The sequence below is a fragment of the Centropristis striata genome, chromosome 7, assembly GCF_030273125.1.
Source record: "Centropristis striata isolate RG_2023a ecotype Rhode Island chromosome 7, C.striata_1.0, whole genome shotgun sequence".
NCBI lineage: Eukaryota > Metazoa > Chordata > Actinopteri > Perciformes > Serranidae > Centropristis > Centropristis striata.
In genome coordinates this window covers 758,940-783,324 of record NC_081523.1, presented here as the reverse complement: position 1 = coordinate 783,324, position 24,385 = coordinate 758,940, and the positions used below count along the sequence as shown (strand labels likewise).

The 24,385-nt window shown below is 41.7% G+C and overlaps 1 protein-coding gene across 1 annotated transcript in view; it reads right to left on the bottom strand.

Annotated features, from left to right (window-relative positions):
- fras1 (Fraser extracellular matrix complex subunit 1) overlaps window positions 1–24,385 on the bottom strand; it is a 233,783-nt gene that overhangs the window by 62,989 nt on the left and 146,409 nt on the right. The window contains exons 27-33 of the mRNA XM_059337817.1: window positions 22,197–22,342; window positions 17,958–18,120; window positions 15,221–15,353; window positions 9,884–10,071; window positions 8,458–8,614; window positions 5,771–6,034; window positions 4,396–4,584 (exon numbers count right to left, since the gene is read on the bottom strand). Of these exons, the coding sequence (XP_059193800.1) occupies window positions 4,396–4,584; window positions 5,771–6,034; window positions 8,458–8,614; window positions 9,884–10,071; window positions 15,221–15,353; window positions 17,958–18,120; window positions 22,197–22,342 (1,240 nt within the window). The remainder of the gene's footprint in view (window positions 1–4,395; window positions 4,585–5,770; window positions 6,035–8,457; window positions 8,615–9,883; window positions 10,072–15,220; window positions 15,354–17,957; window positions 18,121–22,196; window positions 22,343–24,385) is intronic.

Here is a 24,385-nt window from a genome sequence, read left to right as displayed (position 1 = left end):
ATTAAGTGGCTTTTGTTTTCAAGTATCTGGGAGTGGCCAGCCCCTTTAAAAACTGTGAAATTTAGCTGGAATCTTTAGTGCATTTCTCTTGTGTGGACTTAACCTAGCTCCTAGTCTCTGGTAATGTAATTTTGCTTTAAGATTGTGAGAAAAATTTTCATTAGTGTAACCCAAGCCACCAGCAGCCCCGTTGGGGCTGCTGGTGGCTTGGCCCCTTGCACCATCTTCGTACCTCCTGCCCTGACCATGACAACGTACTCAATCCCAGTTCGAGTTTCAACTAGAAGATTCTTCAGACCTCGCACAACCTGTCGCACTTATCACAACCTTGTGCACCCCGCTCGCTCCAAGCACACTCAGTGCCTCGTCAAGGGTGGACTCTGGAACTGTCAGTCTGCATGTCGCAAGTCTGAGTTCATCTCTGGCTTTGCTGCTCAGCAATCACTGGACTTCCTTGCCCTCACTGAGACATGGTTAACACCAACCAACTCCTCCACTCCTGCAGCTCTTTCTGCTGCCTTCTCCTTCTCTCACACTCCTAGACACACTGGTAGGGGTGGAGGAACAGGTCTTCTTATCAACCGTGACTGGAAGTTCTCCCTCCATCCACTCCCACAGTTCTCTCCACGGTTCTTTGAATTCCACGCTGTCTCCATAACCTCTCCCTCACCAATAACCATTGTTGTTCTCTACCGCCCACCTGGTCCCCTTGGAGAATTTCTGGAGGAGCTTGACGTCCTACTGTCAAACTTCCCTGAAGATGGTCCACCACTTGTCCTTCTCGGGGACTTCAACATCCAGCCCGAGAAGTCAGCAGACCTACTACTTCTACTCTCCTCCTTCGCTCTCTTGCTCACTTCATCACCCCCTACTCACAAAGCTGGCAACCTCCTCGATCTCATTTTCACCAGGAATTGCTCGACTACCAATCTCTCTGTAACCCCACTTCATGTCTCTGACCACTACTTTGTCAAGTTCTCCCTCCCACTCTCCCGATCGGACGGTCTGTCCTCACCGACAGATACTGCACTGGTCCGCCGCAACATTCGCTCTCTCTCTCCTCCTGCTCTGGCCTCAACTGTTCTCTCATCCCTCCCCTCATCGGACTCATTCTCACTTCTGCAGCCCAACTCTGCAACCGACACTCTCCTTGCCACCCTCTCCTCCTCTCTTGACTCACTCTGTCCTCTCACTCCTCGGAAAGTGCGCAAGTCCTCCCCTGCCCCTTGGCTGTCGGACTCTGTGCGTGCCACCAGAGCTCCCCTACGGGCAGCAGAACGGAAGTGGCAGAAAACTAAACACCCTGAGGACCTACGCAACTACCAATCTCTTCTTGCTGCCTTCTCATCTTTAATCTCAGCCGAGAAAAGCTCTTTCTATCAGACCAAAATCCAATCCTCATTCTCCAACCCCAAGAAGCTCTACTCCATCTTTACAAACCTCCTGGTCCCTCCAACTCCCCCTCCTACCTCCTCCCTCCTACCAACCCACTTTGTCAACCATTTCCTGAAGAAGATTGAGGACATACGCTCGTCATTTACCCATCCAGTCTCACAACCTGCCTCTCCTCCCTCCCCATCAGTGTCTCCCTCCCTCTCAGCATTCACTCCACTGTCTCCTCCTCAAATGCTCAGCCTTGTAACCTCTGCCCGTCCTACCACTTGTCAGCTGGATCCTATTCCCTCCCACCTGTTTCAGTCTATTGCTCCTGATCTCCTCCCGTTCCTCTCCCATCTTGTCAACACTTCCTTGACTACTGGATGCTTTCCTAACTCTCTGAAGGAAGCAAGGGTGAATCCTCTCCTAAAGAGATCCACCCTCGACCCATCCTTAGTGGACAATTACAGACCCGTCTCTCTCCTGCCGTTCCTCTCCAAAACTCTGGAACGGGCTATCTTCAATCAGCTGTCCTCCTATCTGCATGGGAACAACCTCCTTGACCCTCACCAGTCTGGTTTCAAGAAGGGCCACTCAACAGAGACTGCCCTTCTCGCTGTGACTGAACAGCTTCACAAGGCGAAGGCGGCCTCTCTCTCATCTGTTGTGGTTCTACTGGACCTTTCTGCAGCTTTTGACACTGTGGATCACCAGATCCTCATCTCCACCCTTCACCACCTGGGAGTATCTGGCTCTGCCCTCTCTCTGCTCAAATCCTATCTCAAGGACCGCACCTTCCGCGTAACTTGGAGGGGTTCTGTTTCAGAACCCTGTCTACTCACCACTGGGGTCCCTCAAGGCTCGGTCCTTGGTCCGCTCCTCTTCTCGATTTACACCAACTCCCTTGGCTCCCTCATCCACTCGCATGGCTTCTCCTATCATAGCTATGCCGACGACACCCAGCTAATCTTCTCATTTCCCCAGTCTGAAACACGTGCAGCAGCACGTATCTCTGCATGTCTGGCCGACATCTCCCAGTGGATGTCCTCGCACCACCTCAAACTCAACCTGGGAAAGACTGAGCTACTTTACCTCCCAGGGAAGGGCTCTCCCACCACTGACTTCCACATCACTGTCCAGGACACAGTGGTTGCCTCCACAGAAACCGCCAAAAACCTTGGCGTAACTCTTGACAACCAACTGTCCCTCTCAACAAACATCACCGCCACCACCAGATCTTGCAGATTCTTGCTGCATAACATCAGGAGAATCCGCCCGTTTCTCACCCAGAAGGCAGCTCAGGTCCTGGTCCAGGCACTGGTCATCTCACGCCTGGACTACTGCAACTCCCTCATGGCAGGTCTGCCTGCCAAAGCCATCCGACCTCTACAACTCATCCAGAATGCAGCTGCTCGATTGGTCTTCAATCTTCCCAAATTTTCACACACAACACCTCTCCTCCGCTCCCTCCACTGGCTACCAGTGGCTGCGCGGATACGCTTCAAGACTCTAGCTCTGGCGTACTCTGCTGCTAACGGTTCAGGTCCTACTTACATCCAGGACCTTGTCAAACTCTACACCCCTGCCCGTCCTCTCCGCTCTGCATCAGCCAAACAGCTGGCGACTCCCACCTTGCGTGGGTCAACTCGCCTCAAAACCACTTCCAGACTTTTCTCTGTCTTGGCTCCCAAATGGTGGAACGAGCTCCCCACCGACATCAGGACCTCAGACAGCCTGTACATCTTCCGCCGCAGGCTGAAGACCTATCTCTTCCAACAATACCTCGGTTAAGTCATGGTCACCTAACAGATATATATGTTTAAAAAAAAAAAAAAATTCTTCTTCTTTTCTCTTCTTTTCTTCTTTAACATATAGCACTCCTTAGCAATGGCAGTTAGCTCTTAAAGTTGTGTACTTACTCGATTCCTATGGTCTATGTCTAGTACCATCAGGTTGAATGCACTTATTGTAAGTCGCTTTGGACAAAAGCGTCTGCTAAATGACATGTAATGTAATGTAATGTAATGTTAGTTGTCTTTTTCCATCACAGTTATGGAGGAGGGGAAGAAAGAGAAATCACCGGCTGAACTTTTTATAGACAAACACCTTGTAGAATTTATAAATGTAAACGTTTCTGGGTATATACAGAAATACTTAATTTGAAGTTAATACCTTTTAATACCTTCACAATATGTATTAATACCAACAGGACATTAATCTGCAACTGTAGCGGTAAACTTTTATCTTCAGTGTTGGAGGAACTAATTATAAAGTAACTGATTACTGTCATTTTGTTACTTTTCTGAGTAAGTAAGTGTAGTAATGCTTATAGTTCAGATAAAGTAGCTATATGACAGTTATTGCATACTGAGTTACGTTTTGATAAATAAAATCAGCAAAAGGTTAAAAACGGACGTTAAGGACAGAAAGGTTGAATGAAAACACTTTGATCAAGATTCAACGAGGTAACTTGCAACTAACTTAATACCTTGTCAGATTACGTTTATTACTTTTTAATACTTGTTATGGCATTATTTTTGGCTAATGTCATTTACTACCTTCTAACACCTTTTAGAACCCCGCGGACAGCCAGCTTTTAGTATTAAGATCTTCTCAGAGACTCTCCAACAATCAACTCCAACAACAAGAACAAGAAACTGTTGACAACGATTTCAACAAAAGCAACATGTGTACACTGTAAAAAACAGCTGTTGTTTTTATGGTCAAAACCAGCAGCTGTGGTTGCCAGAACTTTTCTGTGACAAATACGGTGCAACTTTTTCTAATATTATGGTAAAATGATATTACACTGTTGATTTCACCTTTAAGATTGTCATTTTATTCCATATTTTACCGTAAAAAATAAAAAGTGTCTCCATCAAAATAAACACTGTTCTGCCATATAACTGACAAGAAAATACTTTATAAATGAAAATGCATAAAGTGACTGTAAAATCTACAGACATTTTTACAGTGAAGAGAAGAAAAGAAGCCTTAAAGTAGGACAAAGACAGAAACCTTTGTTGACGTCGTCCTGACTGAAGCTCTGGACGGGTCCTTTCACAGAAACCTTCTCCATTCGTCCGTTCTTGCTGAGCTGCAGTTTTCCGGTGGGAGGGTCTTTGGTGAGGACGTATCGGAGCTTCAGGCTGTCTGAGTCGATGTCCGTCCCCTTCAGGTTCTGCTCGCTGATCTTAGACGAAGATCCTGGAACAGTTCAGAGCTCTCAGTGTCTTTATCTCGCTTTAAAACCTTCCTTTACCCTGTTACTATTCAGTATTCATTATAATAAGATAAGATATGATTTACTTTATTAATATTCCCACAACAGGGAACTTTCCAGCATTTCAGCAGCAAAAGTGGACAGCAAGATAGAGAGGAGCTTCAATAAAAATAACAATACATAGTAAACAGTAAGCAGTATAATATTATATTCAAGTTTATGCAGATGGTACTGCCATTTACATTCAAGTTTATGCAGATGACACTGTCATTTATATTCAAGTTTATGCAGATGATACTGTCATTTATATTCGAGTTTATGCAGATGATACTGTCATTTATATTTGAGTTTACACATATAATACTGTCATTTATATTCAAGTTTATGCAGATGATACTGTCATTTATATTTGAGTTTACGCAGATGATACTGTCATTTATATGTTTATAGAAATCAAGCTGTTTGTAATCTTGCTGCAGTGAATACGATAAGATAAGACTTTCTTTATTAATATTCCCAAAACGGGGAACTTTCCAGCATTACAGCAGCAAAAGTGGACAGCAAGACATAGAGAGGAGCTTCAATAAAATTAAAAGTAAATAGTAAACAAGCAGTATAATATTCAGAAGTTCCGTGGACGGGCCGGGGGAATGATAGGCCGCAATTTTAGGAGTATACTAAATAAAATGATATCATATGAAACTAGAAGAACTAAGGGATCTATAGAGCCCAATATGTTAGGATAGCATGTCGGGAAGTTGTTGAAAAAACGCTGCAAAGTTAGTCTATTTATGCTGATAACATGATGTTTAAGGCAAAAAACCACATAGTTTTTCTCATGTAGTACTAATGTTCCATTTCCGCCTACTGTATGTGAATATTTGTGCATCCTGAGGTCTAAACAGGCTGAATGACACGTAAAAAATGGGTAAATTTAGCACAGAATCTGCCTTCACGTTCATCCAATCCTGATCTTCAAATCCATTATTTCTCTAAACTTGCACCGTTTGAATAGGTGCCTAACTAGTAATTTACAGTGCAGAGCTTCATCTCAGATTAATCTTCAGCTTCACAGCTTTCAGATGTTGTCAACCTCTTCTATGAGTCTTATTGTTGACCTGCTATCTCCCCCTAAACATCCACAGAAAGCCCTTTATCCTCCTGTGGTACCTGCGGGAAGCTGCAGGCCTCTGTTGACCGTCATTCGGGGCCCTTCGGTCCTCCGGACGTCCATGGTGAACTCCAGGCGGCCCGTGTGGGTGTAGATGCCGTCGGTGAGGGTGAAGCCCATCTCGTCGGCGCCCCCGCTGGCGGTCTCAGGCGTGTAGACCAGCAGCTGGTCCAGGACGTCCTGGTAGGTGAAGGTGGAGCCCTGCAGCAGGACTCGGCCGTTCTCCAGAGGCTGGGAGTAGAACTGACGTCTGCGGAGCTTCCCTGAGGGATCAGAGACGGATTCATGAGCGTCTGATTAATAATATAAGAACAGAATTACACAATAAGACCTGTTTTATACAGTCTACCAATAAAACACAGTCATATATACTGTAACACTGATAGAAAAGGTAGAAAAAGTAGAAAATGAGATGTTTATGATTAGCAGCATTTTAGGGCCATTCTCAATAAAAATAAGGAGAATTAAGAAGTCAGGGAGGGGGGAAATATTCTGAGAAAAATAACGTTGAATTTCAGGGAAAAAAATCAAACATTCTCTGAGATTATTGAATCATAAATTTCAGAGCAAAAAATCCTGAAAAAAATTGAGATTAAAGATTAATGTACATTGTACATTTTTGAGAAAAAAACTAAAATATTCTATGAGGTTAAAGTGGCAAATTTACAAGAAAAACACTCACAAATTCTGATAAAAAGTGTGTACGGAACGTTCAGGTTCCTCATGAAAGACTAGAGGGGAACCCGTAGGAAATAATGAGAGTTTTTAGATTCCACTAAATTACACCTCGTCTTAAATCAAAGCAGGTTTACATGAGATTAGAGCTGAAACCCTCCAGCATAACACACACACAAACACACAAACACACACACACACACACACACACACACACACACAGACATTGTTATCTCACCTCATTTTTAATTCTGCATCTTACTGTTTTAGCCTTTAACTGATTATATACTCATTTATTATATTACCCGAGGTCGTCATGAAACTCCTGTTATTGTTCATCAGTTAATAACTCGTGTGATGTGACAGAGCTGCAGACGTTCAAATGTAGATATTTGTAGTACACAAATAAGAGTAATTTGTGTCAAAATGTGAGCAATCCAACACAAAAATTCATGGAGTTATAGTTCCCCAATATCCTGTGGACTGTACGTCATAATATTTACCTTCACACATATAATATAATATTAATAATTAACTGAAAATGACCTCCAGAGCTTCACTGATTCATCTGTTTCTAACTCTGATAACTGAGCTGCTGCAGCCTGACGTCTTTATTAGAGCGACTCTCTGTCTGATCAATCTCTGCACATTTCTGTGTGTGTGTGTGTGTGTGTGTGTTTGTGTGTGTGTGTGTGTGTGTGTGTGTGTGTGTGTGTGTGTGTGTGTGTGTGTCTTCGTCCCATCAGCCAACACGCTGCTGGTTTTATGGCGGCGCTACACTCGGTTTCACCGGCTGCTTTATGGAGCTTTTACTGTGGAGGACAGGAGCTGGAGGTGTGTGTGTGTGTGTGTGTGTGTGTGTGTGTGTGTGTGTGTGTGTGTGTGTGTGTGTGTGTGTGTGTCATGTCCCTGTGCAGGTGTCTGGACAGATCAGAGGAGAGGTGGAAGGGTTTAGAAATACCACCCAGAAAGAACCACAGGGAGGTTTTTTGTGAGGAATAAAACAGGATGCTCTGTATAAACAACATTTCATAATGTTGTTAAAAAGTGTAATAATAATGTTTAAACTGGAGGTGTTTTTATGAGTTCCTCCTCTTCTTCACCAGCTGATAAAAACATGCAGATTGGATGAGTTTAACAGACAAACATTTAACCCTCTATGGTCCGCATTATGATGCCAGTTAGGGAAAAAAAGTGTTTGTTTTTTTGTCTTAAAATAGTAAATATCAGTATGAATAAATAAATGTAAACACAAGTAAATGACTGAAATAAACCAGATTATCTGTCCTCCATTTTATACCAAACAGAATCTAACTGGCTTGTTACTTTGTTGATATTTTTTTCTAAATCCATATTTGTTTCTGCTTTGACTTTACCGTGACAAACTTATATATTATTGCTCTTCACTTCCTTTATTGATTCTTTTCAGCCGGTTCCTGGCTTTCTGCTAAAATTGGGTGAGGGGATATATGGCCGAGCAAGAAATATTTATTTTGTCCAGTAAAAAATGTTTTTTTTTCTGAAGCAATTTCTTTCAGTCGAGGAAGGAGAGAAAACTCAATCTGGGGACGAAGTGAGGACGCCAGCAAAACAGAGTGTCTGCAGGTGTGTGTGTGTGTGTGTGTGTGTGTGTGTGTGTGTGTGTGTATGTGTGTGTGTGTGAGTGTGTGTGTGTGAGGAATGGCTGCAGCGCTGCAGCCACCAACACTCTGTTTGTCTTCTTTTAAACTGTTCTGCTGTCGGAGCTCAGAGTGATGTGTTTACAAGCATGTGTGTGTGTGTGTGTGTGTGTGTGTGTGTGTGTGTGTGTTCATTTCTATCACATTCACAACAATTTACTATCAACATCCTGGATTTCCCTCAACATAACTCTCTGCAGGACGGCCTGTTTATTAGTTTTTGGTGTGTGTGTGTGTGTGTGAGTGTGGGTAAATCTGTATACTCTATGCTCTAGTATAAGAGTGTGAGTATATATATATATATATATATATATATATATACTGTAACTGACCGTAGGACGGCTTCCTGATAACGGTGAAGAGGATCTCGTTCTCCGGCGTGTCCTGGTCGTTGACGCTGAGAGAAGAGTTGGTGATGACGACTCCAGAGTTTTCCTCCACGTGGATGCTGCTGACCGCCACCACGGGCTCTCTGTCCTCTTTACTCTGCTGAGACCACCAAGAAAACTCCTCATAGGATCAAAACATACTCACACATCTCTGCAAATAATAACATATCTGCATGTATGTCCACACAGACTGACAGCCGGACTCTAGCAAACAGCTGACATGTTAAAGCTGCTGACCGCCACCACGGGCTGTCTGTCCTCTTTACTCTGCTGACAGACGAACAAGAAAACTCCTCATAAGATCAAAACAAATAATAACATATCTGCATGTATGTCCACACAGACTGAGAGCCGGACTCTAGCAAACAGTTGACGTGTTAAAAGCTGCTGACGGCCTCATTAATCCAACTCAGAGCTGAAATTGGAGCTTTAAGTGACTGATGCCTGATGCAGAGTTTGTTTAGTCTTTTTATTTCTTTCAGCTGGAGTCAAGAGCACATTGAAGACAGTTTATCCCCAATAAACTTTGACAGATTAAACTCTTCCTGATGAAACACAGCAGCTGGCATCTATTTGTAGAAGTCAGTTCAGTAAATAAGCAAATCTGGATACATTTAAACTGACAACGTGATAATGAGACTCCACAAATATTTACAGTAACAGGAGGAGAAACATGGTGATAATTGGCTGAGGGACGAGTCGTTAAATCTAAATCAAAAGGTTTAAACATGATATAAAATCAGACTTTCTCATTGTGATAACTGGGGCTGAAGGAGGTGCTCGTGAAATCTAAATTAACTAAAAAAAATATGAATAAAACATTGATGTTTGGTGATTTAATAGCAGTTTTGGTGTGTGTGGAAGTTTGACATCAAATCAATGTTGTTGCTAATCTTTGACATATCCAAGACTCTAATCACCACCAAAACCCTCAGCTCCATAATATTTATTATATGGAAAATATTTCATTTTTTGTGTTTGTTTGTTTTTAAGAAATTATGGAAAAATTCAAATATATAAACTGGCATATAAAGGGTTAACATTCTGAAAATGATTTAATGTTTGGTAGTTTTAAACAAGTCTGAAGTTGTTTAAAAGATTTATGGAACAAAAATCTAAAAATAATATTGATGTTTGTAGATTTAATAGCAGTTTTAGTGCGTGTGGACGTTTTAGGGTCACCAGAGGTGGTTAAAGGGTTAAAGATGGTACAAACTACCAGGAGCAGACTTTCTCATTGTGTAATTGGGGCTGAGAAGCTGCTGGAGGAGTCGTGAAATCTAAATGAAAAGGTTTCAAGATGATATAAACCACCAGAAGCAGACTGTCTCCACGATTTAAAGAGACAGTACGCAGTAAAAGCAGCTACCTGGATGTGGATCTCCACGTTGAACGCCTCCGTCTGGCTGTGTCCGTCGCTGATGTAGAAGCTGAAGACGTCCTGCGTGGCGCTCAGAGCTTCGCCGCTCTGAACGTAGAAGATGTGGTCGGAGGTCAGGTCCTCCACGGAGAACGGCAGGTCAGGGGTCACGACCCGCGAGCCGCCCACAGAGCCTCCTGGTGGACGGAGGACAGACAGGAGGGTTAGGGTTGGACACATAGGAGACATTAGTCAGGCCAACATGGATTCTAGGAATCATTTTCAATGCTTTCAGCAGCTACAGGAGAAGTTTAACTGGTTAATAATGAACACTGATGTCTCTATATGACCTGAATAACCAGATTGTGTTTCTACATAATTCCCCTCATGACTCGCTTCTGGGTCCAACTCCCTCTGAAACCAGACAGGAACATTCACCAGCAGGCCACCAGAACCTTTGTTCACATTTAAAGTTTTCAGTGAGTGGAACGTTAGAATACTGGAGCAACAAAAATGATGAAACCACCTTGTTTTCTTCAGGTTCTTGTTCATTTTAATGCCTGGTACAACTAAAGGAACATCTGTCTTCAGAGCTGATATCAAGACATTTTCCATAGTTCTCTTGATGATGATGTTGGTGATTATTTTCCATGACTGTGTGTCTCAGCATCATTTTGTTTGTTTTGTTCTTCCTGTAGTGTGTCGAGAACATCATGCACCACAATGCATCCAGCAAACAGCTGTGTTCACAGAAATAGTTTTAAAAGTTAAAGTGGTCTTTCCAGAGAAATGCAGGCAGAGATGAAGATCCTCATGCTGATGGAAACATTACAAACATTACCACTTCTGTCCACAGGGGGCGCCAAACTCTAGACTTCTGGGAACGTTTCCCCTAAAGAGCCTCCAGTCTTCACTCTACTACTATTACTCTGTCACTCTGTCAAACTCTCCATTCACCTGCTGCTTCACATCTAAAGTCAATCAGCGTCCAGTCACTCGGAGCTCAAGTTGTTCTCAGGTGACCAGTTACCAGACCATCAGACCAGTTACCAAACCAGTTACCAGACCATCAGACCAGTTACCAGACCAGTTACCAGACCATCAGACCAGTTACCAGACCATCAGACCAGTTACCAGACCATCAGACCAGTTACCAGACCAGTTACCAGACCAGTTGCCAGACCATCAGACCAGTTACCAGACCATCAGACCAGTTACCAGACCAGTTACCAGACCATCAGACCAGTTACCAGACCAGTTACCAAACCAGTTACCAGACCATCAGACCAGTTACCAGACCAGTTACCAGACCAGTTTCCAGACCATCAGACCAGTTACCAGACCAGTTACCAGACCAGTTGCCAGACCATCAGACCAGTTACCAGACCATCAGACCAGTTACCAGACCATCAGACCAGTTACCAGACCAGTTACTAGACCATCAGACCAGTTACCAGACCATCAGACCAGTTACCAGACCAGTTACCAGACCAGTTACTAGACCAGTAACCAGACCATCAGACCAGTTACCAGACCAGTTACCAGACCATCAGACCAGTTACCAGACCATCAGACCAGTTACCAGACCAGTTACCAGACCATCAGACCAGTTACCAGATCAGTTACCAAACCAGTTACCAGACCATCAGACCAGTTACCAGACCAGTTACCAGACCATCAGACCAGTTACCAGACCAGTTACCAAACCAGTTACCAGACCATCAGACCAGTTACCAGACCAGTTACCAGACCATCAGACCAGTTACCAGACCATCAGACCAGTTACCAGACCAGTTACCAGACCATCAGACCAGTTACCAGACCAGTTACCAGACCAGTTACCAGACCAGTTGCCAGACCATCAGACCAGTTACCAGACCAGTTACCAGACCAGTTACCAGACCAGTTACCAAACCAGTTACCAGACCATCAGACCAGTTACCAGACCAGTTACCAGACCAGTTACCAGACCAGTTACCAGACCATCAGACCAGTTACCAGACCAGTTACCAGACCATCAGACCAGTAACCAGACCAGTTACCAGACCAGTTACCAGGCCATCAGACCAGTAACCAGACCAGTTACCAGACCAGTTACCAGACCATCAGACCAGTAACCAGACCAGTTACCAGACCACCAGACCAGTTACCAGACCAGTTACCAGACCAGTTACCAGACCATCAGACCAGTTACCAGACCAGTTACCAAACCAGTTACCAGACCATCAGACCAGTTACCAGACCAGTTTCCAGACCATCAGACTAGTTACCAGACCAGTTGCCAGACGATCAGACCACTTACCAGACCATCAGACCAGTTACCAGACCATCAGACCAGTTACCAGACCATCAGACCAGTTACTAGACCAGTTACCAGACCATCAGACCAGTTACCAGACCAGTTACCAGACCAGTTACCAGACCAGTAACCAGACCAGTTACCAGACCAGTTACCAGACCATCAGACCAGTAACCAGACCAGTTACCAGACCAGTAACCAGACCAGTTACCAGACTAGTTACCAGACCAGTTACCAGACCATCAGACCAGTAACCAGACTAGTTACCAGACCAGTTACCAGACCATCACTCCCAACAGCAGAACGACAGCAGAACGTCTCGTTTCCCCAAACGGACGTTTTTATTTCTCTTCACTCTGAATATCTGGCAGTTTAGATGCAGGATGGATTCACCGAGACACTTTTACAGTTTCCCCGTCAATCCTGAAGCTCCCTGGCATCAGAGGAGGAGGAGGAGGAGGAGGAGGAGGAGGAGGAGGAGGAGGAGGAGGAGCAGGAGGAGGAGAGTCTCAGAGAGTCTCAGAGAAAATTAGACTGAAAGCCGTTAACATGTTTAATGGACTGATGGATAAATTAGAGCTAACCACAGTAACTATTGTTGTGAAATGTAAATATGTCTAAATCTCTCTGCAGCAGATATCAGAATCACAATGTTTAACATCACAGAATGTCTTAAAGTGTTTCTGTCTCTGGACGTTCTGCTCTGAGCTGCTCCGCATATAAACCCAGCAGACGTCTGAGAACCAGAGAGAGACCAGAACAACCCAGAGACCAGAACCACTCAGAGACCAGAACAACTCAGAGACCAGAACCACTCAGAGACCAGAACCACTCAGAGACCAGAACAACCCAGAGACCAGAACCACTCAGAGACCAGAACAACTCAGAGACCAGAACCACTCAGAGACCAGAACCACTCAGAGACCAGAACAACTCAGAGACCAGAACAACCCAGAGACCAGAACCACTCAGAGACCAGAACAACTCAGAGACCAGAACAACTCAGAGACCAGAACCACTCAGAGACCAGAACCACTCAGAGACCAGAACCACTCAGAGACCAGAACCACTCAAAGATCTGATCCACGCTTCGATCCTCCACCTCATCTGCTCAGAACTCTGTTTGTTTGATGTGGCAGAGCCTCATTAGTATCACTACGCCTTCATTCTGTTATTAAAAACGAAAAACAGCAAAGAAAATTACAATCTATCCGTCTCTGCATGGAGAGAAAACTGGCGTTCACAGCACGGCACTTCACACACAGGTCTGGTGCATTCAGTCGGCTATGGTGCGTTCAAGAGCGTTCCAGAGTGTGGGACATATGAAAAGTATTGCTCTTCCATGAAGTTAAGAGACTTATAAGAGACAAAAAAAGGGTCAAAATGGAACGAGCAGCGCTGAAGAAATACTGACATTGTATCCTCTTGTCAAGCTCACGTTGGATCCTACATTTCCCATGATGCAACTTGTAATCTCATGTCTTCATCGTCCATTATTAATCACAAAAGGTACAACTAATAGAATAGGAATAAGAGTAAACATGTGAAACATTCGGCATAAAGCAGAGAAGCTGTTGAAAGTTTGGGACAAAAGCTAGCAATTAATATTTTTCATTTGTGTAAAAGTTTATTGTTTTTGATCATTTTTGTTGTTAATTTTATTTAAGGAGCACTGCAGCAGGTAGTATCACCTATTATACCTAATAACTATTATTTCCTATTATTAGTATAGCATGACTCTTCCATGAAGTGAAGGGACTTAGAAGAGACAAAAAAAGGTCAAAATGGAACGAGCGGCGCTGAAGAAATACTGACATTTTATTCTAAAGTGAAGATCGAGCCTTAGAGCCACTTTGGATCCTACATTTCCCATGATGCAACTGGAAACAGGTTACTGAAAACCCCCTTTAGCATCTGCTGAACTTTAACCCCTCACAAGGTGGTTTAGTTTGTCCACATCGACGTGTTTCCTGTTATTTCTGACAATGATCCTCCAGCGGGATCACCTCCTCTCAGATCACCTCCTCTCAGATCACCTCCTCCATGTTTCTACTCCCCTCTGAGGAGAAACAGGAGGAGCTATGAAGCTCGTCTGTAGAACAAACTGACTTCTACAACGTCTCCGTCTGCAGCCGGCTGCTAATCCACATCACAATCAAGCCTTGCCAGATGGCGGCGGCACCGAGAGCGCAAAGTGTGACGGAAAGAGAAACGTGGAAATGATTCGTGGTGCTGCAGGTCTGACACACAGCTCAGGAAATAGAAACAAACTGACCACAATACATGTAAACATGACTAAAAAAGACACAAAATGAGAAAAAAAAAATAGATGTAAAAAATAAAAAAATTAAAAAGACTAAAAAAAAGACTAAAAGACACAAAATGAGAAAAAATAAATGTAAAAATGACTCAAATTGTTCGAAATAGAAACAAATTGACCAAATGTTCAGGCTGTTTTCTCTGTTCATGAGCCTCATGAAGGAGGAAGAAACCTCCTCCTCCTCCCTTCTCCTTTCTCCTCATCCCTTCTCCTCCTCCTTTCTCCTCCTCCCTTTCTACTCCTCCCTTCTCCTCCTCCCTTTCTACTCCTCCCTTCTCCTCCTCCTTTCTCATCCTCTCTCCTCCTCCCTTCTCCTCCTCCTTTCTCATCCTCTCTCCTCCTCCCTTCTCCTCCTCCTTTCTCCTCCTCCCTTCTCCTCCTCCCTTTCTACTCCTCCCTTCTCCTCCTCCTCTCTCCTCCTCCTCCTCCCTTCTCCTCCTGCCTCCTCCCTTCTCCTTTCTCCTCCTCCCTTCTCCTCCTCCCTTCTCCTCTCTCCTCCTCCCTTCTCCTCCTCCTCTCTCCTCCTCCTCCTCCCTTCTCCTCCTGCCTCCTCCCTTCTCCTTTCTCCTCCTCCCTTTCTACTCCTCCCTTCTCCTCCTCCTTTCTCCTCCTCCCTTTCTACTCCTCCCTTCTCCTCCTCTCTCCTCCTCCTTTCTCCTCCTCTCCTCCCTTCCCCTCCTCCCTCCTCCTCATCCCTTCTCCTCCTCCTCCCGTCTCCTCCTCTCACCTGTGTTGGTGTTCTCGATGTATCCGTATTTGGGAGGCGTGACCATCCAGAGGAGGAGGTCCTTCCTGGGCGTGTCCAGGTCTGACACCGTGATGTGGTCGGTGGACAGCGCGACCCGGCCGCCTTCCTGCACCTGAACACCAAAACAATAACAATAATAAATAAATAAATGAATAAATAAAAGAGTCAGCTGGTCCTGATGCTTCCAGCTCTACAGATCATGTTTTATCATGTTGATAATGTTGCAGACAGGAGACGAGGGAACTATTCAGGATATTCTGTTTATTAAAACACTGAAACCACTCTGAAATACTCCGGTCCTGCATGAACATGTTTGTTTGCACTTTCAGTATAACCAGGAATAACAGTACGTCATGTATTTAAAAGCACTAAACGCTGAAAAATAAAGTAAAAAAAGTCGTGAAAATTGACGCAGAGCTCAAAGTGACACATAATATCTGTTTTGTCCAACTAACAGTCTAAACCTCAAAATGATTACAATCTATCAAAAAAAGAACACGCAAGCAAAGTGATATTCACTAACAAATGGTGGAACATTTCAGTATTTTTAGTTCAGTAAAAATACTGAAAATACTCTGTGAAAATACTTGCAACTTCTGTGTAACCAGGTACATATTACAGATACTTCATTCATTTAAAAGCACTAAATACGTTTTCTGTGCAACTACAGATTTTTCTGTGCAACTACAGATTTTTCTGTGCAACTACAGATTTTTCTGTATAACTACAGATTTTTCTGTGCAACTACAGATTTTTCTGTATAACTACAGATTTTTCTGTATAACTACAGATTTTTCTGTGCAACTACAGATTTTTCTGTATAACTACAGATTTTTCTGTGCAACTACAGATTTTTCTGTGCAACTACAGATTTTTCTGTATAACTACAGATTTTTCTGTGCAACTACAGATTTTTCTGTGCAACTACAGATTTTTCTGTATAACTACAGATTTTTCTGTGCAACTACAGATTTTTCTGTATAACTACAGATTTTTCTGTGCAACTACAGATTTTTCTGTGCAACTACAGATTTTTCTGTATAACTACAGATTTTTCTGTGCAACTACATATTTTTCTGTGCAACTACAGATTTTTCTGTATAGCTACAGATTTTTCTGTGCAACTACAGATTTTTCTGTATAACTACAGATTTTTTGTGCAACTACAGATTTTTCTGTGCAACTACAGATTTTTCTGTATAACTACAGATTTTTCTGTGCAACTACAGATTTTTCTGTATAACTACAGATTTTTCTGTATAACTACAGATTTTTCTGTGCAACTACAGATTTTTCTGTATAACTACAGATTTTTCTGTGCAACTACAGATTTTTCTGTATAACTACAGATTTTTCTGTGCAACTACAGATTTTTCTGTATAACTACAGATTTTTCTGTGCAACTACATATTTTTCTGTGCAACTACATATTTTTCTGTGCAACTACAGATTTTTCTGTATAGCTACAGATTTTTCTGTGCAACTACAGATTTTTCTGTATAACTACAGATTTTTTGTGCAACTACAGATTTTTCTGTGCAACTACAGATTTTTCTGTATAACTACAGATTTTTCTGTGCAACTACAGATTTTTCTGTATAACCACAGATTTTTCTGTATAACTACAGATTTTTCTGTGCAACTACAGATTTTTCTGTATAACTACAGATTTTTCTGTGCAACTACAGATTTTTCTGTATAGCTACAGATTTTTCTGTGCAACTACAGATTTTTCTGTTTAACTACAGATTTTCTGTGCAACTACAGATTTTTCTGTGCAACTACAGATTTTTCTCTTTAAAACAGCCTCTGTATTCACATCTCCTGCTCCTGCTGGAGGATTCCACCTCCTGCTGTGTTTTCTTGCCTAAAGAAGGAACTTTTTCTCCTCTTTTCTCCGTCTGCAGCTGAAACAGCAGCTAAACTAAAGGAGGTTTGAATCAGACTCCTCTGGGACTCCCTGTGTGTTTCTGCAGAGCTAATAGAGGAGCTGCTCCCTGAGGAGGTGAAACCTCATTAGCTGTGACATTATCTCCTCCTCCTCCTCCTGCAGCAGGAGGAGACTCTCACACCTGCAGCTCTGCTCTTAGTGTTTCCCCTCGAGACAGATTTCACATTTTACCTGCCGAGGGAAGACGACGCTGCGATGCAGGACATATATATGTTACTGATGAATATTTAATGAGCTGATGAATATTTAATGAGCAAGTAGGAAAGAGAGGATTAACATATCAAACACAGAGTTCATCTCAAACTACGACGACCATTTCCTGACTTCACTTTAAGAGAAATCTATTAAAAAAGAACCTGTAAGCAAAGTGATATTCACTAACAAACGGAGGAACATTTCAGTATTCTCAGTTAAGAAAAATACTGAAAATACTCTAGAGTTTGTTTTCATGAATTTAAAAGCACTAAATGCTGAAAAATAGAGTGAAAAGAGTGAAAAATGGGCCCAAAGTGACCAACAGTCTAAACCTCAACATCATTACTAATTCATTACAATTATCTAAAGGAAAAGTGGCAAATCTTTACATTTGAGAAGTTGAAAAGTTTATTTAGTTGAAGTTAACTTCCATCAGGACAGTTATTGGTGATAGATGGATGATTGGAACTGAAAATTCATCATCATAAAGTCAATAATTATTTGTACATTGAGACGACTTCTTATTAATTAAGATGATGTGTGTGTGTGTGTGTGTGTGTGTGTGTGTACCGTGACGGCGCCGTGGACCGTGGCGTTGGGCGGTTGCCGTGGCGTGGAGCTGATGGTGATGGTGACCATCTGGTTGTCGAGGCGATTGTTGTCTCCGTCGTAAACAACAAAGTGGAAAACGTCTGTTACCGGCTGGTTGCCCGTCTCCAACGACGTCACGTACCTGAACAACAAACATCACTTAGAAGCAACATATAAACAATATATAAACAATATTTAAACAATATTTAAACATTTAATATCTGATTAGTTTCATCTGTTAATGGATCCATTAATATCTGTTTACGTGTCTCATCCTGATAAAACGAGTCGGGAACCTTTTCTTTTTTAACTTTTCTCACAGTTTTCTGTGCAACTACTGAGTGCAACAAACAAGTTTTCTGTGCAACTAGAGTTTTCTGTGCAATTACAGACTTTTCCGTGCAACTACAGAGTTTTCTGTGCAACTAGAGTTTTCTGTGCAATTACAGAGTTTTCCGTGCAACTACAGAGTTTTCTGTGCAACTAGAGTTTTCTGTGCAACTACAGAGTTTTCTGTACAACTACAGAGTTTTCTGTGCAACTAGAGTTTTCTCTGCAACTACAAAGTTTTCTGTGCAACTACTGAGTTTTCTGTGCAACTACTGAGATTTCGGTACAACTAGAGTTTTCTGTGCAACTACTGAGATTTCTGTACAACTAGAGTTTTCTGAGCAACTACTGAGTTTTCTGTGCAACTACAGAGTTTTCTGTGCAACTACAGCGTTTTCTGTGCAATTAGAGTTTTCTGTGCAACTACTGAGATTTCTGTACAACTAGAGTTTTCTGTGCAACTAGAGTTTTCTGTGCAACTACTGAGATTTCTGTACAACTAGAGTTTTCTGTGCAACTACTGAGTTTTCTGTGCAACTAGAGTTTTCTGTGCAACTACAGAGTTTTCTGTGCAACAAGAGTTTTCTGTACAACTACAGAGTTTTCTGTGCAACTAGAGTTTTCTGTGCAACTACAGAGTTTTCTGTGCAACTACAAAGTTTTCTGTGCAACTACAGAATTTTCTGTACAACTACAGAGTTTTCTGTGCAACTAGAGTTTTCTGTGCAACTACAGAGTTTTCTGTGCAACTAGAGTTTTCTGTGCAACTACAGAGTTTTCTGTGCAACTACTAAGTTTTCTGTAAAACATTTGATGTGTAACTAGTTTGATCTCTTGATGAATCAATAAATATCTGTTTCCGTGTCTAATTCTGCTCTGATAATAGAAATATTGATTGAATCTGATAGTCGGGATCTTTTCTTCAGCTCTCCCACAACGATCAGCTGCTGATCTCTGCAGAGCTCTAATAAAAACTGAATCCATCCTGCTATTCTCTCCTCTAATCCCATCTCATTCTCATAAAACAATTCCCGGCTCTTGTTTGCTGGAGCCGTTGCCGCGGAGACCAAAGGAAGATAGAGTTGATGAGCAGATTTCCCCCTGAGGACTAGCAGCAACCTGACAAACTGAAGCAGCAACCTGAGCAACTGAAGCAGCAATCTGAGGAACTGAAGCAGCAACCTGAGCAACTGAAGCAGCAATCTGAGGAACTGAAGCAGCAATCTGAGGAACTGAAGCAGCAACCTGACAAACTGAAGCAGCAACCTGAGCAACTGAAGCAGCAACCTGAGCAACTGAAGCAGCAACGTGAAGGACTGAAGCAGCAACCTGACAGACTGAAGCAGCAACCTGAGCAACTGAAGCAGCAACGTGACGAACTGAAGCAACAACCTGTGCAACTGAAGCAGCAACCTGAGCAGCTGAAGCAGCAACCTGAGCAACTGAAGCAGCAACCTGAGCAACTGAAGCAGCAACCTGAGGAACTGAAGCAGCAACCTGAGCAACTGAAGCAGCAACCTGACAAACTGAAGCAGCAACCTGAGCAACTGAAGCAGCAACCTGAGGAACTGAAGCAGCAACCTGAGCAACTGAAGCAGCAACCTGACAAACTGAAGCAGCAACCTGAGCAACTGAAGCAGCAACCTGAGCAACTGATGCAGCAACCTGACTAACTGAAATTAGATATTTTTACTGGTTTTGGAAAGTCTTGACAAGACACATTTTATTGTTCCATTGGCAGATAATTTTGATGTTTTTAAGCAAAATAAACCTAATTTTTGTATTTTTTCCTTCTTTTTGCAGTGAACTGAGTGGAATCAACAGCCTGTTTATTCACATTCCTCTCTCCACTTCAATCTAAGAGCTTCTCATGTTTTTAACTCTTTGTTGGAGGATTGTTCCTCCTCCAGGTATTGATGATGTTTTACAGGTTTTACATCCAGAGTTAGTAAAGTTGCCATCAGCAGGGAGCTGTTAGCACAACTCTTTGAGCATTTCTTTTTTTTCTTAATTGGAGAAGTAAAACGGTGCTGATCCTCAGGAAGCTTTACTGCTGCAGGAAACCACCGAGGGTTTCTCAAAGTCATTTTTGGTTTAATAGCTGCAGGTTTTATGCTGATATTCTGTTTTTATGAGCCTCTGAAGTGGCATTTAAACCATCAAGGGAAACTAAAAACCATCCTGAAACCACAGAGGTTCTCTTTGGTGCTTTTCTTTTAGTTTTAGAGACTTTGAAGAGATGTGAAATGATTCCAGATCACACTGGAATCATTTCTCTGCTTATCTGATAAACAAACCTGGAGGAAATAAATGATAAAAACCTTCCTGACTTTATACACTGCATATTATTAGTTTCTTACCAAAATAAAACAACTTTAGATTTAGAAGTGTTACATAATTTATCTTGTTTTAAGAGTTAATTTCTTATTTTAAGTGTTCAACATGCTTATTTCTAGATGTAATAATCTTAATTTAATAAATCTTGTCAAGGTAAATTATCTGTCCATGCAGCAGATTTACTGTTTGATCTGCTTTTAGACCTTTAGATTTACTGTTTGATCTGGTTTTTAGACCTTTAGATTTACTGTTTGATCTGGTTTTAGACCTTTAGATTTACTGTTTGATCTGGTTTTAGACCTTTAGATTTACTGTTTGATCTGGTTTTAGACCTTTAGATTTACTGTTTGATCTGGTTTTAGACCTTTAGATTTACCGTTTGATCTGGTTTTAGACCATTAGATTTACTGTTTGATCTGGTTTTTAGACCTTTAGATTTACTGTTTGATCTGGTTTTAGACCTTTAGATTTACTGTTTGATCTGGTTTTAGACCTTTAGATTTACTGTTTGATCTGGTTTTAGACCTTTAGATTTACTGTTTGATCTGGTTTTAGACCTTTAGATTTACTGTTTGATCTGGTTTTAGACCTTTAGATTTACTGTTTGATCTGGTTTTAGACCTTTAGATTTACTGTTTGATCTGGTTTTAGACCTTTAGATTTACTGTTTGATCTGGTTTTAGACCTTTAGATTTACTGTTTGATCTGGTTTTAGACCTTTTTACAGTGTTGATGCACTGACTCCTCCTACAGCGTCCTAAAGCTCAGATATTATATTTAGGGCCACTGAGCTCTGGTCCCTGCAAAAACAGCTGTAGGGACCAGAACATCTGTAGGACGCACAGATGATCCACCAAAACCACCAACAGCCTCATTGGCTCCCATATTAAAAACACAGGGAGATTTCTGAAAAAGGGAGATGTAACAGTTTTTTAGATCGCTCTAACAAAGCTATTTTTTCATTTTTCTTAAAAAAAAAACATATGTAGATGTTCAGGAAGAACTCAGGACGCTCGAAGTGAAGTCGGATCAATGATAGGTATTATGGTTTTGCCAAAAATGCTTTCTGTTCGAGGCCAGAAATTCCAGTCTGTCCACCTCTGGCTGCTGTCACTGTGCCGGAACATTCTACAGCGGCAGTTAATTCTGTTGATTGCTCTGCTCTGATTGGTCGACCCCAAAGCCTTTGATCCTTTTCTCTGATTACAGTTACAGACGCACACACACACACACGCGTAAGCGCGCACACTCCTCCAGATACACGTTTCACACACATTTTGAGGTTAAAGGTCATAGGTTGCTGTATAAATAAATACTTGTAAAGGAATGCTTGTTGTAGGTGTGCTCCTTGTATATTATATAGTATCATAACATTACTAGTATTCATTGTTATAAATCTCTGAAGAATCTCATCATAGTGTACACACACCGGCAGTAGTGGCCCTTTCACTATTTACCCAGAGGACATTTTCTAGTTCTATATATTATATATATTATATTATATTATATTATATCATATTATATTATATTATATTATATTATATTATATACCTGATGCGGTGCTTGCTGATGTCCTCCATGGTGAAGGAGGAGTACTCCCGGAGCTCCTGGTGCTCCTGCTGACTCCTGGTCAGGATGCCGTACATCGGCACCGACACCAGCTGCATCTGGATCTGCTCGTCTCCAGACGACTCGTCCTGCAGACAACACAGGGTTTCATCTAGTCATCTAGTCATCTAGTCATTTAGTCATTTAATCATCTAGTCATCTAGTCATTTAGTCATCTAGTCATCTAGTCATTTAGTCATCTAGTCATCTAGTCATCTGGATCTGCTCATCTCCAGACAACTCGTCCTGCAGAAAACACAGTATTTCATCTAGTCATCTAGTCATTTAGTCATCTAGTCATCTAGTCATTTAGTCATCTAGTCATCTAGTCATCTAGTTATCTAGTCATCTAGTCATTTAATCATCTAGTCATTTAATCATCTAGTCATTTAGTCATCTAGTCATCTAGTCATTTAGTCATTTAGTCATCCAGTCATCTAGTCATCTGGATCTGCTCATCTCCAGACAACTCGTCCTGCAGAAAACACAGTATTTCATCTAGTCATCTAGTCATTTAGTCATCTAGTCATCTAGTCATCTAGTCATTTAGTCATCTAGTCATCTAGTCATCTAGTCATTTAGTCATTTAGTCATTTAGTCATCTAGTCATCTGGTCATCTAGTCATCTGGATCTGCTCATCTCCAGACAACTCGTCCTGCAGAAAACACAGTATTTCATCTAGTCATCTAGTCATTTAGTCATCTAGTCATCTAGTCATCTAGTCATTTAGTCATCTAGTCATCTAGTCATCTAGTCATTTAGTCATTTAGTCATCTAGTCATCTAGTCATCTAGTCATCTGGATCTGCTCATCTCCAGACAACTCGTCCTGCAGAAAACACAGTATTTCATCTAGTCATCTAGTCACCTAGTCATCTAGTCATCTAGTCATTTAGTCATCTAGTCATTTAGTCATCTAGTCATCTAGTCATTTAATCATCTAGTCATCTGGATCTGCTCGTCTCCAGACGACTCGTCCTGCAGACAAAACAGGGTTTCATCTAGTCATCTAGTCATTTAGTCATCTAGTCATCTAGTCATTTAATCATCTAGTCATCTGGATCTGCTCGTCTCCAGACGACTCGTCCTGCAGACAACACAGGGTTTCATCTAGTCATCTAGTCATCTAGTCATTTAGTCATTTAGTCATCTAGTCATCTAGTCATCTAGTCATTTAGTCATCTAGTCATTTAGTCATCTAGTCATCTAGTCATTTAGTCATCTAGTCATCTAGTCATTTAGTCATTTAGTCATCTAGTCATCTAGTCATTTAGTCATCTAGTCATCTAGTCATTTAGTCATCTAGTCATCTAGTCATTTAGTCATCTAGTCATTTAGTCATCTAGTCATCTAGTCATTTAGTCATTTAGTCATCTAGTCATCTAGTCATTTAGTCATCTAGTCATCTAGTCATTTAGTCATTTAGTCATCTAGTCATCTAGTAATTTAGTCATCTAGTCATCTAGTCATCTAGTCATTTAGTCATCTAGTCATCTAGTCATCTAGGCATTTATTCATTTAGTCATCCAGTCATTTAGTCATCTAGTCATTTAGTCATCTAGTCATCTAGTCATTTAGTCATTTAGTCATCTAGTCATCTAGTCATTTAGTCATTTAGTCATCTAGTCATTTAGTCATCTAGTCATCTAGTCATTTAGTCATTTAGTCATCTAGTCATCTAGTCATTTAGTCATCTAGTAATTTAGTCATCTAGTCATCTAGTCATCTAGTCATTTAGTCATTTAGTCATCTAGTCATCTAGTAATTTAGTCATCTAGTCATCTAGTCATCTAGTCATTTAGTCATCTAGTCATCTAGTCATCTAGGCATTTATTCATTTAGTCATCTAGTCATTTAACTTTTATTCAGGATAATTTAGTGAAGAAAAGTTCTCGACTGCAACAGAAAAACATCTGAGTTTTCTGTGCAACTACTGAGATTTCTCTGCAACTAAAGAGTTTTCTGTGCAACTACTGAGATTTATGTGCAACTACAGAGTTTTCTATGCAACTACCAAGTTTTCTGTGCAACTAAAGAGTTTCCTGCGCAACTAACGAGTTTCTGTGCAACTACTGAGATTTCTGTGCAACTACCAAGTTTTCTGTGCAACTAAAGAGTTTCCTGCGCAACTA